Source organism: Penicillium hordei (genome assembly GCF_028827395.1).
Source record: "Penicillium hordei strain IBT 12815 chromosome Unknown utg000006l_segment0_segment0, whole genome shotgun sequence".
Taxonomy (NCBI): domain Eukaryota; kingdom Fungi; phylum Ascomycota; class Eurotiomycetes; order Eurotiales; family Aspergillaceae; genus Penicillium; species Penicillium hordei.
In genome coordinates, this window is record NW_026623147.1 from 4,503,050 (window position 1) to 4,521,917 (window position 18,868).

The following is an 18,868-nucleotide window of genomic DNA, read 5'->3' on the forward strand; positions in this document are numbered from 1 at the left end:
TAGCCTTTCTGGCGGCGACCATCGGGACTGTACTTCAGCTTCAGACACCAATTGAGAAATCGATACATGTCATTTGGTAACGCCTCACGCAGTACATCCTCTGCAACCCCCCACTTATGATTAGTGGATTGTTCCATTGCTTTCATTTGGCAGTACCTGAAATGAGGCAAGTCGGTCAGTTAATATTAACATAGTATAAGCTTTCAACGATATCCTGATCACTTACCAAGCCCAACGCTCTTTCAGTCGAAGTTTCAACTTCTTTGTTTTGTTGGATCGGCCGTAATCCTCCGGTACTTAGGCCAGGTCCTCATCCGTGTCATCATCGGGCACTTGGTATCGGGCCTGGTGGACACGTTCCACATTCGACAGGTCTGTTAGTAAGGATTTTGTTCCAGTCTTTGGGCTTGGCTTCTTCCGAACAATCGTTCGACCCGCTAGAGGGGAGCGCTCCGGCTCGGTGAGATCAGTCTCAGAGGAATCGGGCTCGAACGGTCTATCATTGTCGGTATCGATGGGAGAGGTACAAGAGGATTCGCTCGTGATTCCGTGGTTACCGGTATTGGGCGTCATCCGACGATACATGGCTAATCAATTTCGCCGAGCGTGCGAAGGAACTACCGACTGAGTAGAAGAAAGCACGACGGAAGATCAGAGGGAGATTTTTGGAGTGGTGTTTTGAGTCGAAATGAGGACAGTGTTGGACGGAGAATGGGTGGGAAGGGGATATTTATAGCCATGGCGGCTGGGAGCTGGCCAGAGTGCAGCTGGCATGGTGCTGAAGGAGGCCATTTTTGGCGCCCCCCTCCCCAGTAGGCGTGGTGGAGCTACTAATGAGCCCTCAGGGAATCAAGGATGTCAGCGCGCACGGAATCGCAGCCTGAGGCATGAAGTGGTGAGTGGTGTGGTGCGTGGTCGAAGGAGGCGGGAGCGTGGCGGAGGGAGGTTGCTGAAAGACGGCCATTTTCGGCCTCACCTGCGGCCGAAAAAGGCAGCCAAATAGCAAAACGAAATTCTTATAGAGGAGAATTATAGTTATCTAAGATACTAACCTAACCGTAGGAATAGATCACGATAGACTTTATTACGAAGTTACTAATCTTAGACGGATACGATATAATTATAGTTATAGTCGATAGGCTTACTAAGTACGCTTATATGATTCCGACTATAGAAACCATCGATACTAATTAAATAGCGAATATTATACTTCGATATATAGTTACGAACTATAGGATGCCGAGTAAGATTATATCGGATAGAGACAAGCTATTTATATCGAATATATAGAAGTCTTTTACGGACTAGATAGGTATTAAGCTTAGACTCTCTACCGTATACTGTTACGCACTAGCTAACTGGTCACAGTTAGGTTAGATGGGTTCAGGGTATACTTGCCTTAATACTCCTCGAATGGTCCAACGTCAATGATCGGGTCTCAACTGAGCTAATGCCACGCAGGGCCTTATAGTAGCCTAAGTCCTTTTGAGCGATCAAGGAACTGATGCCAGGTAGAGCGCCGAGTAGATCTATACCGGGGTATTGGTCTGCTCGTGAGTGTTGTCAAGTTATAATCAAGTAAAGAGTCACAGTAATCCAAAAGGTAAACACAAGTAACAATGTATAATTGAAGACGAAGAACTAAACTAGATACATGAATGAGTGTCCTTATATATCTCTGAGTTCTTCCTGTGTAGAATGGTAGATGGTAGAATAGTAGAATCGCCTTGGCGGATTCTACCGATCTACTTGCTACCCTTCTACTACCTGCATGATCACGTGATGCTGACCAACCGTCTTCTGCGTGCAGCGGTTGTCTGGTACGTAGAGTAACCTATGTAACGGAAATCCTCTGCGGGGTGGATCCGCTCAGGGCGGATCATGCTCTTGCTCAGTGAGCTTGCACGTGATCTGCTGACAGATATCCTGGTTGGCTCTTGATGGCCCATTGGTGTGCCTGGTGGGTCACCACTGATTGGTGACGGACAGGTCCATAACATCACCTCCCCTCTTCCTAGGAGTTTCGTCCCCGAGACTCATAAAGCTGCGGTGTCCCCCTCAGGTAGGTGATGGATTTCTTTTCCTCAAAATAATGCTTCCTCGTCATGCCTAAACGAAAGGCTGACTCTGTTTCTTTGCTCACTCCCAAACTTCCCTCCGATTCTTCTGACGCTCATCATCGTCAGGCGACTTATATTGAGGACAACAGTTTCACCACCTCCATCTCTTGCGATCATTGTAAATCGGCAGGTGTTGCTTGTCTGATGGACCGTTCTCGTCAATATTCGAAATGTGCCTCGTGCACTCGCGCGGGTCGCTCATGTAAGCGTGACTTTCACACTGGTCGGGAATGGGATTTGTTGCGTCGTGCCGAAACCAAACTTTCTTCGGATCTTGAAACGAATGAAAGTGAACTCGATTTGTTGGAACCCGAGTTAAGCGAACTGCAAGCTCATCTCGCAGAGCTGCATCAAAAATTGTTGAATAAACAAAAACAATACCAGGAAGCAATGTCTAGGCAACGTCGGTTGCGTAAACAAATGTCCTTCCTAAAACAAAAGGGTTTCAAAATGTCGGAACATGATGCTGAACTCCTTCAAATTCTCGATGAAAAGCAAACATCCCCAGAGCAGGCTTTCCCTTCTGCTCTCGACCTCGAGCAGCTTGCTGCTACTGCCGATCATCCGAACTTTGATCAGATGTTGGCGGAGATTGCTGATCTCCCTGTTTCTTTCTGGGATGAATCCGGTTTCGTGCCCTCCTCGCTTTCCGTTGCGCAGGGGTCCTTTTCGCCTGTTGGTAATACTGTTGAACGAGCTGGTGGCAGCCCCTCAGGTTCTGGATAGGTTCCCATGTGTTTTCTGAGGTAGGATACCCTTTCCACTGAACTAAGAGTTGTTGCTGACTGTTGTACCATCTGTCCGACAGGATTCGTTCGACTTCATATTCGTCTTCGGTTTCCTCGATTTCCACATTGGTTGCAATTTCGGCGTTGTCTGGTGCTGGTTCGAGTAACGAGATATGAAACACTGCATGGAGTTTTTGCATGCTTTCGGGTAGCTTCAAGCGATAATTTACTGGTCCCAATTTTTCCTCAATCTTGAACGGTCCTAGTCGTAGGTGGTCCAATTTGTTGCTGGGTCGCTTGGTTTTGATGTTGCGTCGCAATAGGTAAACCTTTTCTCCCTCCTCAAGGTCAGGTCCCTCTCCATGGTGGTTGTCGTAATATTTCTTCATGCGCAGATTGACAAAGTCAATGTCTCTGGCTAGTTGCGTGTGCAATTTTCTCAGTCCGCTGGCCTTCAGTCTCGCTGATTCTGCCACGGCTGTCTTGTTGATTGGTTCTCCAAACACCATTGGATTATATCCATAATTCGCAAAGAATGGTGTTTCGTTGGTCGTAGAGTGTGCTGCATTGTTGTATGCCAGCTGTGCTGTTGGTAGCAGTCCTGCCCAGTTGTCTTGCTGGTAGTTCACGTAGTGTCGCAGGTACTGTTTCACTGTCTGATTCACTCTTTCTGTCTGACCGTTGGTTTGCGGGTGGTATGCGGTAGAGAGTCTAAGCTCAATACCCATCTGGTCCGCAAAAGACTTCCACATGTTCGATGTGAACAACTTGTCTCTGTCTGATGTGATCTTGCTCGGCATTCCGTGGTTCGCAACCACATGTCGAAGCACAATGTTCGCCATTTGATCAGCATCAATGGTTTCTGTAGTCGGAATCATGTAGGCGTACTTGGTGAGCCTATCGACTATAACCATAATCATGTCGTGTCCATCTGAAACTGGTAACTTCGTGATGAAGTCCATCGTGATCCATTCCCATGGCTGGGTTGGTGTTTCAGATAACTGTAATTCTCCGTAAGGTGCGTGTCGTGCAGGTTTGTTTCGTTGGCACGTGTCGCAAACGCGGATGTAGAATCGAACCTTTCGCCACATGTTCGGAAAATAATAATTTCGCGTGATGTGTTCGATGGTTTTTTCCACTCCCATATGTCCATGTGAGATGTCATCGTGGTGTCGACGTATGACCTCTTCTCTCAGCTTGTTTGGAACATATATCAATCCATGCATATGGAGCAATCCTTGGTCGTCCTTGGTGAGTTTTCCACCCTTCTCGACGAGTTGATTGATCGTATCTTCCTCCAATGCGTCTTTGATTTTCTGCAAGAAGTCGTCATCCTTGACTTCTATCGTTGCGGCCAGTAACTGTTTGTTGTACGAAATAGTACCATCAGAGTTTTGTCTCAATACAGCAGGATCCGCTGCCTTGGTTCCTAATTCGTAATCTGGTCGTCTGCTTAAAGCGTCGGCTTGTCCGTTTTCTGTTCCTTTGCAGTGTTCGATTTTAAAATCGTATTGTGCAAGGGTTTCGGCCCATCGCGCTTGTCGTCTCGTCAACTTCTTCGTCGTGGTGAAGAATGTGAGATTCTTGTGATCGGTCTTGACCGTCACCGTATACTTTGCTCCTTCTAGATATGCTCTCCAGACTTGGAATGCTGACACTATAGCCAATAATTCCTTGTCGTGCACATCGTAGTTGAGTTCTGCTGGAACCATTTTCCTTGACCAAAATGCAACTGGTCGGTGCTTGCCGTCAGTTCCCGGTTGCGTCAGTCTTGCTCCCAGAGCATAGTCTGATGCATCGGTTTCCATGATGATTGGTCGGTCGTAGCTAAACGTAGCCACGATTGTTCCTTTGTTGAAGAGTTTCTTGAGGTCCTGGAACGATTTGTCTGCTGCCTCATCCCATATGAATTTCTGATCTTTCTTGGTGAGATGGTAGAGTCCTGATGCGACTCCGGCGTATCCATCGATGATCTTCCGATAATAATTGGCTAGACCAAGAAATTGTTGTACTTCCTTCACATTTTTGGGTGTCGGCCATTCCATAATGCTTTTGACCTTGTCTTCTTCCATCCCTAGTCCTTCAGGGGTAATGCGGTATCCGAGGAAAGTCGTTTCCTGAACGTGGAATTCGCATTTCTTCAGTTTGAGAGTGACTTCTGCTTCTCTCAGCTTCTGCAACACAAGTCTGTTGTGTTTGATGTGATCTTCGAGTGTCTCTGAGAAGACCAAGATGTCGTCCAGATATGCGACAACGAAGATGTCCAAATATTCCTCAATCGCTTTGAAGATGAAGCGTTGGAATGTTGCTGGTGCGTTGGTGAGGCCGAAAGGCATAACCTTATATTCGTAATGTCCGAACTTGGTTCTGAATGCCGTTTTCCATTCATGGCCTGGCTTGATCCTGATGCGATGGTAGGCATTGGTAATGTCATACTTCGAAAAGTACTTGGCATGTCCAATCCTGTCTTGCATTTCGTTGATCAAAGGTAGTGGGTGTCGATCTTTGATGGTAATCGAATTTAAATGTCGGTAATCCACACAAAGTCGAAGACTCCCGTCCTTCTTTGGTACGAAGATGATAGGATATCCAGCCGCTGACTTCGAGACTCGGATGTATCCTTTTCGTAGGTTCTCCTGGATGTATTCCTTGAGTGTGTCGGACTCCTTCTGTGACAACTGATAGATAGGCATGAAAGTTGGTTCAGTGCCTTCCATAGTGTTGATCTCGTGATCAAAGGATCCATGTTTCGGTAACACTCCATCGGCCGGTGCCGTAAAAACATCCGTAAACTCCTGGTATTCCTCCGGAATCCTGGGTTCATCGCTGGTTGCGTACAGCTTCTCATGTTTGATCATCACATAGTCCTTCAATTCTTGGTCGGACATGTCTGGTGATTGTTCCGTAGTGTCTGGGGCGACGCCCGTGACTGACACTCTAGTCCTCTTGCTTCGGGACTGTTTGCTGCGCTCGTTTCGTTGGGCAGACTTCTGTCGACGCATTTCGTATTCGTCGTATGTTTCCGCACATGTACATCTGTCGAATGAGATGTATCCCGATTGCCAATCGATGCTCGGGTTATGCTTCTTAAGCCATGGAATGCCTAAAACAATGTCGTAGTCTCCCGTTTCCAAGATATTGAACCGTATCAATTCTGGGTGTCCGTAGACAGACATAGGCAGTGTGATGGTTTCCTCGCTGACTCCTCCTGAGAGTACTTCTCCGTCGAGTCCTGCGACTGGTATCACGTGTGGTAGGGGTTCGGTCGCAACTTGTCGATCTTCCTTAAACCTTGGGTTCATGAAGTTGTTGGTGGCTCCCGAGTCGATGAGAGTCCATGCCTTCCCCATAGGTAGGATCGCGTACAACTTAATGTGTGTTCCTGACGTTGTTGCCGCTAGATGTGTTGTTGGTCGACCCTCGTGGTCGTACATCTGGCGCCCATTGTACCAAATTCCTTGGTATCCCTTCGTCCATTGTGGCTTCTTCATCCACCGTAGTGGTTTCGGTTCGATGCCGTAATCTAACTTTGCTGACCCATGAATGATGCACGTTTCGTCGTAGCACATGACACTGGCCATCTTGCCATGTCCTGGGTGTCGCGCATATCCTTTGCACGCGCAAGTGGAATTTTCGCAAGGGCATCCTGCTGGGTCGTCGCCTTCCTCAATTGCGTCAATGAGGTGCTGGTCCAGTCTGCTGGGCCACATCTTTCCTTCGAGATGTCCCCTAAGCTCTTTAGCTTCTTCATCATCGTGATGGTTCGTAGGGCTTTCTGTTGGTGTTTCTGGGATGGTTTGATCTATTCCGGGAAGCGCATCTGGCGTTCCTAGATCACTATTGGCTCCGGGGATCGGGTCCTGTGTCTCCGGGGGCCCCACATCGTTAGTCGTGAGATGCTTGGGGTCCCGGGACTCCTTTGTTCCCGCGACCGTGGTCTCCAGACCTGGTGGGTCTTGCGACCGCCGACCGAGGTCCTCCCTAGCCTTAAGTCCTGCTGGGTCTTGGATCAGTGCCTGGGGCACGTGCTGTGTCCACCCTTGACTTTCTACCGTATCCCAATCGATTTCTGGATAATCGAGTTCTGGCTCGTCGGCTAACCCTTCAATGCACAGGTTGCCCGCCGTTATCTCTTCCGGGTCGAGGCCTTGGTGCCTACCCATGAGATCTTCTAAGAGCTCGTCTCTTAGGTCCATAGCGACTCGCCTTTTCTGTCTGAGGCTGTCGATGAGGGTCCCGACCTGCCCTCTCAGGTCGCCCTGTTGCTCGTTAGGGTGCATTTCCTCCCAGTGTTCCCAACTGGCGCTCATTCCTTCGGCGCTGGTGCCTGTGCTGGTGGTGGCTTTTCCCTCTTGGGTCGCTCGCAGTGCTTCGCGTGTCGCCCGCATGTGTTGCCGTTTCTCATACGGTTTCTTCTGTTTGCATTCCTTCGCGCGGTGTCCTGGTTTCCCGCAGGTAAAGCAAAGATTCTTGTTGCGACGCTCCTTTTGCTCATCGTGAGTAGCGTCCAACTCCATTGGCTTCGGGCCATATGGATCGTTGTCCCGTGGTGTCGCTCTGTCGCGGCGTCCACCGAATCGGTTGAAGCTGTGCATCTTTCCACGCTTCCATAGTTCCATTTCGTGTCGTTCCCTTCTTCGCTCGCTGTTGCGGTTGTCGATTTTGACCGCAATCTTGATGAGTTGATCAAGCTCCTCTGGCTGATCCATTCGCGCTAGCTCGTCCTTGACGTCGGATTTCATTCCAGCTTCGAAGTAAGGAAGGTATGCTCTGTCTGGCCAATCCAAGTAAGAGATGATTTGCAAGAACTCAGAGGCATAGCTTGACATGGTTCCGGTTTGTCGGATTCGTTGTAACTTTTTCTGGGCTGTTCTCGCAGCGTCGATGTCTCCGAACGTATTTTCGAGGTGTCGACGGAAGTTGCGATACTCGCTGAAGATGTTTGTCGTGGTATCCGACCATTCTTCAGGTTTCTTTCCATAATAGTCACGGATGTGAGGTTCGAACCAATCCCATGCCTGACCGCGCAAGTAGGTTGACACAAAAATCACCTTGCCGGCTTCGTTGGGTATCTTGGCGCTGTTCACATCGAGGTGCATGTCCATCTGAGTGAGGAATCCTCGAAGTTTGATTCGGTTTCCTTCAAAGAACTCAGCCTTGGGCAATCGTGGTGCCTGGACAGTACTGATGGGTGCGGATGCGTTGACTTGAGCCTTGATCTGCTCGAGGTAGTCGTCGACCTCGCCAAACTTGGTGCCGCTTTGCTTACCCAAGTTGCTGAGCTGATCCATGACCTTTTTGAGGTTATGCTCGAGTTCGCTGATCTTTCGCTTCTGTTCCGCAATGGTGTTGTCTCGTTCGACGTCAGAGTCGGGATCCTCCACGGGTGGAGTGACTTGCTCCCGAATGGGCTTCTTCCCAGCACTGGCGTGAGACATGTTGCTTGTCGTGACTCGAAACTTGATTCGAGACGGTCTTCAATGTGTTACGCACTAGCTAACTGGTCACAGTTAGGTTAGATGGGTTCAGGGTATACTTGCCTTAATACTCCTCGAATGGTCCAACGTCAATGATCGGGTCTCAACTGAGCTAATGCCACGCAGGGCCTTATAGTAGCCTAAGTCCTTTTGAGCGATCAAGGAACTGATGCCAGGTAGAGCGCCGAGTAGATCTATACCGGGGTATTGGTCTGCTCGTGAGTGTTGTCAAGTTATAATCAAGTAAAGAGTCACAGTAATCCAAAAGGTAAACACAAGTAACAATGTATAATTGAAGACGAAGAACTAAACTAGATACATGAATGAGTGTCCTTATATATCTCTGAGTTCTTCCTGTGTAGAATGGTAGATGGTAGAATAGTAGAATCGCCTTGGCGGATTCTACCGATCTACTTGCTACCCTTCTACTACCTGCATGATCACGTGATGCTGACCAACCGTCTTCTGCGTGCAGCGGTTGTCTGGTACGTAGAGTAACCTATGTAACGGAAATCCTCTGCGGGGTGGATCCGCTCAGGGCGGATCATGCTCTTGCTCAGTGAGCTTGCACGTGATCTGCTGACAGATATCCTGGTTGGCTCTTGATGGCCCATTGGTGTGCCTGGTGGGTCACCACTGATTGGTGACGGACAGGTCCATAACATATACTACCTATAAACTAACGGTTAGATAGAAAGAGTAAACTAGATAGTAAAATAGTACCTACGATACTACGTAAATTACTAGTAAGACAACTAGGTAGGACTACTACTAATAGCATAGCTAGTATATAATAATATAGCGTACTCTACGACTAATAAAATACTATTCTTTACGAATTATAGATACAATCTAATAGTATTCGGAGAACCAATCAATAAGACAGCCGTAGTAGAATTAGCGAGACTAAAGGCTAGCGGACGAAGAAAGTTATATACGTAACTAGCTAGAGATATTGACTTTATCAATCTACGTATAAAGAAATACTATAACGACTACCATAGAGAGGGACCTGACCTCGAGGAGGGAGAAAAGGTTTACCTATTACGACGTAATATTAAAACCAAGCGACCTAGCAATAAATTGGACTACCTACGACTAGGACCGTTTAAAATTAAGGAAAAATTGGGACTAGTGAATTATCGCTTAAAGCTACCCGAAAGTATATAAAAACTCTATATAGTATTTTATATCTCGTTACTCGAACTAGCACTAGATAACGCCGAAATTGTAACTAATATAGAAATCGAGGAAACCGAAGACGAATATAAAGTCGAACAAATCCTATTAGACAGATAGTATAATAGTTAGTAATAACTCTTAGTTTAGTAGAAAGGGTATCCTACCTTAGAAAATATATAGGAACCTATCTAGAACCTAAGGGGCTACTACTAGCTTATTCAATAGTATTACTAATAGGCGAAAAAGACCCCTACGTAATAGAAAGCGAGGAGGGCACGAAACCGGATTCATCCTAAAAAGAAATAGGGAGATTAGCAATCTCCGCTAGTATCTAATCAAAGTTCGGATGATCGGTAGTAGCAGTAAGCTACTCGAGGTCGAGAGTAGAAGGAGAAGCCTACTCTAGGGATGTTTGCTTTTTATCGAGAATTTAAAGGAGTTTAGTATTATATTCTAATATTTTGAAACCTTTTTGTTTTAGGAAAGATATTTGTTTATATAACCGACGTTACCTAGATATTGCTTCCTAGTATTGTTTTTGTTTATTTAACAATTTTTAATATAGCTCTACGAGATAAGCTTATAGTTTACTTAACTTAGGTTCTAATAAATCGAGTTCACTTTCGTTCGTTTTAAGATCCGAAGAAAGTTTGGTTTCGGTACGATATAATAAATCCTATTCCCGACTAGTATAAAAGTCACGCTTATATAAGCGACCCGCGCGAGTGCACGAGGTATATTTCGAATATTAATAAGAACGATCTATTAGACAAGCAATACCTACCGATTTATAATAATTGTAAGAAATAGAGGTAGTAAAACTATTGTCCTTAATATAAGTCGCCTGACGATAATAAGTATTAGAAGAATCGGAGGGAAGTTTAGGAGTAAGTAAAGAAATAGAGTTAGCCTTTCGTTTAGGTATAATAAGGAAGTATTATTTTAAGGAAAAGAAATCCATTACCTACTAGAGGGGGGATACCGCAGCTTTATAAGTCTTAGGGACAAAACTCCTAGGAAGAGGGGAGGTGATATTACGGACCTACCCGTTACCAATCAGTGGTGATCTACTAGGTATACTAATAGGCCATCGAGAGCTAACTAGCAAGATCTATCAGCAGATCACGTATAAGCTTACTAAGTAAGAGCATGATCTGCCCTAAGCGGATCCACCCCGCAGAGGATTTCCGATATATAGGTTGCTCTACGTACTAGACAACCGCTGCTTAGTATCACGTGATTATATAGGTAGTAGAAGGGTAGTAAGTAGATCAGTAGAATCCGCTAAGGCGATTCTACTATTCTACTATCTACCATTCTATATAGGAAGAACTTAGGGATATATAAGGACACTTATTCATATATCTAGTTTAGTTCTTCGTCTTCAATTATATATTGTTACTTGTGTTTACCTTTTAGATTACTATGACTCTTTACTTGATTATAACTTGACAACACTCACGAGCAGACCAATACCCCGGTATCGATCTACTCGGCGCTCTACCTGGCATCAGGTCCTTGATCGCTTAAAAGGACTTAGGCTACTATAAGGCCCCGCGCGGCATTAGCTCAGTTGAGACCCGATCATTGACGTTGGACCATTCGAGGAGTATTAAGGCAAGTATACCCTGAACCCATCTAACCTAGCTGTGACCAGTTAGCTAGTGCGTAACACCCTTCTTGGAAGGGTAGGGAAACATGGGCGATCCCCCTCCGGAGAGGTCAAACCTCCTATAGGCCTGAGGCACCAATCTGGGAATGGCCTCACGTCTGATTATATCATAACACAAACCTAATGATGATCAATTTGTATCGTATTAGTGTGAATATATGACTATAATGAACGCCTAAGTCATTATACAAAGGCTTCTAAACCTTATTTCTGACCCCGGTCAAAAAAGTGACAGTATATCAAGTTATTATATATAGGCTTCTAAAGCTCATTTCTGACCTCGGTCAGAAAATTGACTATGGTATTAAGTCATTATACAAAGGCTTCTACAGCTCATTTTTCTGACCGAGGTCAGAAAATTGACAGTAGTATCAAGTCATTATACATATAATCAAATTACTTAAAAATATAGAGAAAAAATGCACAAATAATGTAGGTCACGAGGTCAAGAAATTCTGCTTACTAAAAAGGCCCACGGGCGCCGACGACGCCCAAGGCCCGTGGGCCCTAAGGGTAGGGCCCGTCCATAGGCCTCTCCATAGGGCCCATTTCCCGCTTACATAAGGCCCGTGGGCAATGCCCACCCGCCCGTCCATGGGCGATGTCGCAGTCTATACGTAACTCACTTAAGCCAAAGGTTTATAGTTTATCGGTATAATTCGTTAGTCTTAGGGAGCCTTTTATCTTTCTCCCGAATTGAGTCCTCCTCTTTATAGGCTCTGGGGGTATAACCATTCTTTTCCCGCTATAGACGGCGCCTCTCCTTCGCGAGTTCATCGCGCTTGGCGAAAAAGTCTTTTCGGCCTATAATCAAGTGCGGCGCGACCTAGAGGTCGTAGATGTATTTAATATAATAGAATGCAATATTGGATAAATATATAAGGTAAAAGGCGCTTGGATAGAAGACATGTTGGTTATTATATGCTAATGCTGCCATACGGTTTGCTTTTATATCTGAGATTTTTAAGCTCGAGCCGCTCTAGATTGAAAGGAAGATGGAAGCAACACCATAAAACGGATGGCGTTCTCCACTCCGCCCTGTGCCCTTTCGTTATGACGTATGTCCTTGATAAGATGTAGTACTCCAAAAATTAAGGGCAGTAGCAATGCTATCAACGAACTAAGTATCATAGTATAGACGACCCTATGGGGGCTAATCCCTTCTAGGTATAGTCTGGGATATTTTATCTAGTAGGCCTTATCGGACGGAGTACGTATAAGAGTATAGAGATCCTTTATAAACTACCCTAATTCGTATACTATATCAAGAACTAGATATATTAAGTAAGAATATAAGAAAAGAGATATATAGCTTTAATATAATATCAATTATATAGAAAATAAACTAAGATTAAGAGATTTCTATTTGTATTTATATTTATATTCAAGTATGTACAAACTCACCTCTACTACTAATATATATTCCTAACAGTCTATAGTCAATAAATACTTGAATTAATAGAACACTACCATACTATAATTAATCCCAATTTTTATTAGTAATTAATATAATATAAAGTAATTGGCTTCAAATTCAGAGTAATTATATAAAATTTCTAACTTATTACCGTGATAATATAGCAATGTTCGACAGACAAACCAGAACAGTTGTAAAAAACAGTTATTTTGTTCGATAACTTAACATTATTATAAACGCTAAGACCTATATTTTATACCAAAATAGGTTCAAATAGGTTATTATTAGGTTATTAGGTTTAACCCATTAGGTTTTGGGTTGGGTTGGGTTATAGAGGGCGGAACCCAAAACCCAACAGGTTAGGTTTTGGGTCGGAGACTCCGACCCAAAATGGGTTCTGCCGAAGTCTACCTAATATTATAAACCTACCTCCGAAGGCGATTTGCTTATATAGAGATTGAAAAACTGCTAACTCGGTCCTGGTGGGAAATATAAGCTGCCTAAACGACTCAAACTTCTATCACTTTCTAAGCCTACCTATAGAGATACGCCTAATAGTCTGGGAATATACCTAGCCACTACCTCGAGTTATCGAAGCCGTATCCTTCGAGGTCTTTAACGATGATTACGAAGAGTTTACAATATTACGCCCTACGGGTTCCGTATCTAAGTTTTTGAACCACCGATTTAAGTGGAGGATTCTGGAAAGCAAGCTGTTAGAAAGCTATCCTTATCCTATGGCCCTAGGCGTGTGCTATAAGTCTCGGCAGCACAAGCTAAAGCATTTCCTGGCCATGGAACATTCTAAATCGGATACGGGCTCGTTCTACTTTCGTCCACTTTATGATTTGCTTTAGTTTAGCCTTAACTTCACTGACGAAAAGGAGCGGCTACAAGACTTGGTTCATTTTTATAGCGACCAACTCCTCTGTTTCTAGGTTGTCCTTGTTTGTGAAGATGATTGGGTTACTGATACTCCAGATGAGTATATGTTAAATTGTCTTGCCCAATGGGACCACTGGAGGAGATCTATATTGTCTACGATGAGCTTGATGACGACGATGAATTAGTAGAGCCAAAGGCAGAAGATTTATCTGTACGTGCTCAAGAGTTGAAGGATGAATATGCGGACTTGATAGGGGACATGCATGGTGGAAATGGAAAGGCAAAACGTATTCGATACCTTGACCGTTGTGGAAAATATTACTAGTCAGCGTCGAATCTTGATCACTGGAAGACGCATTTGTTATGCAGCTGGTACACACACACACACACACACACAATTCATTAACGCCCGGCGGCTGAGCCGAAAGGGCAACTATCACTAATCTACCAGTACATACATGTTTGGGTATACGCCGTGTCTCCTTGGAGCCCATACAGTATTTCCTCCCGTATTTGACTTCTCAGCTTTCAATCTCATAATTGGTCCCTGTGGGTTAGTATTAGTGAGTAGATTGGCTTGAAGGCGCTTCTTCAAGTGTTCAAAATCCTATCCTCGGCAGTTGAAGCGCGTCTACCGTCTGGCACAAGGTGTTGGGGGTTAGTTAGAAGAGGTATTTTGCCCGTTCGTTGGCTAGGTTAAGTAGCATCAAGTCGGCCCGTAGCGATGGCAAATCGTATTGAGGCTCGCACTACTTCCAAATTCGGCTTCCACTTTTGATCATCGGAGGGTGACTTCCTTCCCAAGAAGAAGGACTGAAGGACCCTCTTCAACACCAGCTAACCAATTAATAACTAAGCTGCACACTGGCTGATCTAAGCTCTTTTTGATTTTACGTGCATGGCCAGGAGATGCATTTTACATTAGATTGAAAGAGCTCTTGAGCATTATTTTATTCTGTATTCATATTAAAACCAGTCTGTGCACAAACATCTCTTCTGCAGTGCTCCTCTACCTTTTCCTGAAACCGCCCTAGTGCTACTAAAAGATGGCCATCCTCAGGAAACTCCATTTCATGTTCTGAATAGTTTATCAGCACCTTGACTGCTTCCAGTGCTTCATGTGGAGTTGGTTTGGTATTGGACAAAGAAGCTGATTGAGCTACCAATCCACATGGTTGATATCTATTGGGATGGACAGGGGACGCATTGTTCCCCACGACAGCTACGGTATTCCAGCACACACTCTCATCTCCAATTATCTTGATATATATACTTCACCGATTTGAGGTGCACATTTACTAACGTGCTTAGTATCCTGCCTGTGTTATACCATATGGCCAGACGGACAAATCTGTAGATGCGAGTTTCATTCATGATGCTATATACCAACCCAAATGTAAGGCTAAATATCTCCATCATCGCAGGCTGTTAACAACCAGCAGACAATCCCCACGAGATCGAAGTTGCGCCTTGCCATATACATCTCACGGGTAGGTTTTTCTAGGAGGAAAAGCTTCTCCGAGAAGCGGCGATAGTGGAAAGTGCTTTGAGACGCTGAGAGACATGGCAGAGTCAATATTTATAAGGAGGGAGTTATATAACCTTATGCTTGGACCTGTGCATATATGGATTGGTATGTACCCGGGTCGTCAAGAGGAATTTCGGAGGATAAAACACTATTTTCCCTCCAAAATCGTTTGAAGTTATATTAAAACCCGTAGGTTTCTACTGTTGCGTAAAGAGAGACCGGAGTAATGAGAACTTGAAGAAGAAATGGAGCACACCCAAGAACAATGGCCTCAATATCCGCCAGGCTTATGACGCCGAAGTATACGTTTGCATACGTCGCAAGGGCGAAAGCTATGAGTTTAAGTCTACTGAAAAAGCGTTACCGCTTGAGACATTATGGCCACTGTTACTAACGGAGTACGGCAGGCGTTGCCTGTGCTGGTGACAGCTGCTGATGTTTCACGTGAAAGGAACAGTCAAGGTTCAGTGAGGCGACGGGAGCCGCGGCGGGAACTTTGTCCAGAAGGCGTGGTGCTAATGGAGAGCCCGCCATCAGAGCCCGAGGAGGCTTCACTGTCAAACTTGTGAATTGCCACGAAACTAAGGCGGCTCAAGTTAAGGCTGGCTTTTGCCCGTAGGTGCGCGGCCTATAATCGTATTGTAACCTGAAACTCCGCATCCGCACGTCTCGCGAGGAGGAAAAGTAAAGAGGCAGTGGCAAAAGCAAGGCCAGCTCTATATATACATAGTACTGTCATATCTAGAGACAAATAACACGAGAGTATTGCAGAGCTGCTTTTGTTATGCTACGCCGTATAGTACCGAAAGTCAAACTCGAAATACGCATCAGACACATTCGTGAGTTGGAGCCCTTCGTTGGCCGACCCGAGTATCTCTATCGTCCACCGCGCAAAGGGCCCGACGCGGGCGTAGACGTCGTCCTTGTCATCCAAGGCGATAGTCCCGTCTGTGGTATCTTCCCCGGTGTGGTCCTTGGTCGAGAGTATGTACTTGAAGGTGACCTTGACGGGGTGGTGGGTAAAGACCGTCTGCTGTCCGCCCTGGTTCACAAATATCTCCTTCCCGTTGTGAGTCAGCATTACCTCTAAACGATCCGTCTTAGTGACCGCGCCGTCAGCGAAAAAACGGACGTTGGACAGGCGCACGTCGTACTTGTTGACAAAGCCCGGATGGTCAAGGGGAATGTTGTCAACGGACAGACGCACGCCGTCCTCGTCGGCCGCGCACTTGAGGTACTCTCTGTCGTCCTTAGGGAGATGGTAGCGTAGCTGGTGATACTCCTGCGGCGGCTGGCCCCGGTCCTGGACAAACTTGTCGTATCTCTTGCCGAGGGCATGGTGGAGTTCGTGCAGCATGGCATGGTTGAACTGCGACGTGGAACAGTCTCTCATCGTATCCCCAATCACATTGTCCTTCTCGAGAGAGACAAACTGGTACGACTGCTGCTCCTTGTATAGCCAAATCTGAGCCATGGCAATATTGTGGACGTAGATCTTCTTAAGGAAGCCCGTCATGGCGGGGTGCCCCGCGCCCAGCTTGTCCCATTCCTCGCGCTTTAGGTCCTGGCTGTCAAAACTCAGCTGTTCAATCTTCTGGTAGTAACTCTTGAGGAGCACAAGGGCTGCGTTGTAGTGCAGGATGGCCGTGTTTCGTGTACTCAAGACATCTAATATGGCACCAAGTCAGCTTAGGAGTCCGCACTAGAGCTCCATGCAGACACGTACCTATATAAGCATCAAAGCTGGTGAGTACGTCCTTGTGGCCGTCCTCAATCACATCACGGAACTCACCCATGAGCTGCTCAAACTGGAACTTGGCCATGAGAAGTTTCTCGGTTCCCGGGTCGTCGATCTTGATCCCCCTATTCTTGAGAAGCTTGAACCCTTCTTTCAGGCCTTGGACGGTCCCATCAATCTCTTGAAGCTCTCGTAGGAGGTATTTCTTCTCAACAGGTATGCCCCGATCGTTGAGGACCTTGGTGAGGCCCTTGTCGACCAACCCAGCCGTCTGCACACCGATCATGGCGTAGCTCCCGTGGCAAAATAGGATCTGGCCCATGGCATCGATAAGGTCTTGGACTTCAAGGCCGAAGTGATCTTTGATCTTGTCGCCCACCTGGCGCATCGCCACGAGCAGCTTCTGCTTGGTCCGCCTCTGAGCGTCCACGCCGGCCTCGACCTTGCGCACCGTGGTGCTGATATCCCTGAAGCACGCCTCGATGAGATCATTGGTCAGGCCAATCGAGCGATTGCAGATGCTCGCCCGCTCCCGCACCTTGCACAGCTTCTCAGCTGTCTCGTTGGTCGCCGTGTAGTACTCCCCGTATACGTCCTCGACCTCCTGCAGGTGCTCCAGGACCTCCTTTGCCCCTTTTTGATAGAAAGTGAATGAGCCCCTTGGAACCTCACCGGGCTCCTTCCCGTAAAAGTCCTTTTGCGTGCGCACTTGTTGCTCATATGTCGCAGCGTCCTCGCGGATATGCCTGAGACGTGTGACGGCACTGGGAGTATGGTCGGCGTCCTGCACGGTGTATAGTCGATCCGCTGACTTGCGGTACGACTCGAAGAGAAGGGACATGGAGTGGTCAGTGGCCTTCGTGCCAAAGACCGCGAGCCGCCTCTGGAGCCTCTCGAGAATATCGAGGCAGTCAGCCTTGTCCTGATCGCTCCCTTTAAAGTAGAGGAACTTGGCCTTGTCCAGAAGCATCTGGCACTGGACAGGGTGGGCAAAGCACAAACCCGATTCCCAGAGGCTTTCATAGTCGTCCTTGGACCGGGCGTACCACGTCCCTTTCTCGCCGGACTGGCCGTCCTTGCCTTTGCGGTCTTTCCCACGCTCACCCAAGCCACCACCGCCAGCCGAGACATCAACACCCTGCGAGAGAGCAGCAGCGACGTGTAGCGGCTTCCCATTGAGAGCCTCAATGAGGGCGTTGAGCGTCCACCTGAAGAGGACCTTGCGCGTGGCCGAGAGCCCTTTCATGGTTCTCATCGACTCGGGTATCTCCACGCCGCTGGCCTTGACCTCCTTGTTGTTTACTAGTCTCGCAAACTCCCCAATCTCTTTGCTGTATGCTATCGGCCAAGATTCCCTTCTGTCGTCGTCCAGAGCTACCCTGATCTCGACGAGGCGACTGGTCACCAATGCTGAGGGTGTCCCGAAGAGAATCTTGACGACGCCTCCGTTGCCACCATAACCCCCGTCCTCGCCTTTGCCCTCATCATCCGTGTCGGGCGTGTCAGTCCGACTCAAGCCTTTGCCGCCGACAGCTTCGTTGCAGGTATCAACCATCAGCTTTCCCAACCTTGCCTTGCATGTTGCGAGTGATCAACTCACCTTGTACTCGAAGCCTGTCGGCCGTCGAGAGCGAAACCTGCTCGATAAAAAGCTCCAATATCCCACCGTTGGCCCCGTCCGGCTTAGCATCTTCCTTCTCCGTTTCCCCACGGCCGTCAACCCCCGACAGGGAGAGTCCGACATCCCTTCCCCAGCCTTTGGGGACGACGAGGCGGGACGTAAAGAGACCGAAACGAACAGGGCTCTCGTTATTGCTGTTGCTGGCCTGGAGAAACTTGGTCAGATCAAAGCGCTCGACATAGAAGTCAGCAGGGGCCTGTAGGCCGGACTCGGGCGCCAGCTGCTCCTCGGACACAGAGAGGTATAGAAGTGGTTCCTTTCCCCACGGGTAATGTATCGTCTCGAGGTCGAGAATCTCCGGCTTGAGTGTCTTGAGTATCATTCTGGATCTTGGGTGGTAGAATTCTTGTAAGATACCCTATTGAATTCGGTCTGAAAGGATGTGCTTATGGTATGAAACGACCTTCAGAAAACTTAGAAAGTACGAACCTGAGGAACAG

At 46.9% G+C, this 18,868-nt stretch overlaps 5 protein-coding genes across 5 annotated transcripts; 1 reads left to right on the top strand and 4 right to left on the bottom strand.

Annotated features, from left to right (window-relative positions):
- Positions 1 to 297: 297 nt before the first annotated feature.
- On the bottom strand, positions 298 to 585 carry N7537_012295 (uncharacterized protein; the record flags this gene model as incomplete). Its single annotated transcript, XM_056903349.1, has 1 exon — positions 298 to 585. One exon carries the CDS (start codon positions 583 to 585, stop codon positions 298 to 300), a length of 288 nt encoding a protein of 95 aa, XP_056748636.1.
- A 145-nt stretch (positions 586 to 730) lies between these two features.
- N7537_012296 (uncharacterized protein) lies at positions 731 to 964 on the bottom strand (the record flags this gene model as incomplete). Its single annotated transcript, XM_056903350.1, has 2 exons — positions 731 to 830; positions 870 to 964. The coding sequence occupies 2 exons, from the start codon at positions 962 to 964 to the stop codon at positions 731 to 733; spliced, it is 195 nt and encodes a 64-aa protein (XP_056748637.1).
- A 6,570-nt stretch (positions 965 to 7,534) lies between these two features.
- Positions 7,535 to 7,953, bottom strand: N7537_012297 (gag-pol polyprotein; the record flags this gene model as incomplete). The annotated part of the gene is made up of 2 exons (XM_056903351.1): positions 7,535 to 7,595; positions 7,658 to 7,953. 2 exons carry the CDS (start codon positions 7,951 to 7,953, stop codon positions 7,535 to 7,537), a joined length of 357 nt encoding a protein of 118 aa, XP_056748638.1.
- Positions 7,954 to 13,605: 5,652 nt separating this feature from the next.
- N7537_012298 (uncharacterized protein) lies at positions 13,606 to 13,806 on the top strand (the record flags this gene model as incomplete). Its single annotated transcript, XM_056903352.1, has 1 exon — positions 13,606 to 13,806. One exon carries the CDS (start codon positions 13,606 to 13,608, stop codon positions 13,804 to 13,806), a length of 201 nt encoding a protein of 66 aa, XP_056748639.1.
- Positions 13,807 to 15,796: 1,990 nt separating this feature from the next.
- Positions 15,797 to 18,750, bottom strand: N7537_012299 (uncharacterized protein; the record flags this gene model as incomplete). The annotated part of the gene is made up of 3 exons (XM_056903353.1): positions 15,797 to 16,677; positions 16,736 to 18,280; positions 18,348 to 18,750. The coding sequence occupies 3 exons, from the start codon at positions 18,748 to 18,750 to the stop codon at positions 15,797 to 15,799; spliced, it is 2,829 nt and encodes a 942-aa protein (XP_056748640.1).
- Between the last annotated feature and the right edge of the window lie 118 nt (positions 18,751 to 18,868).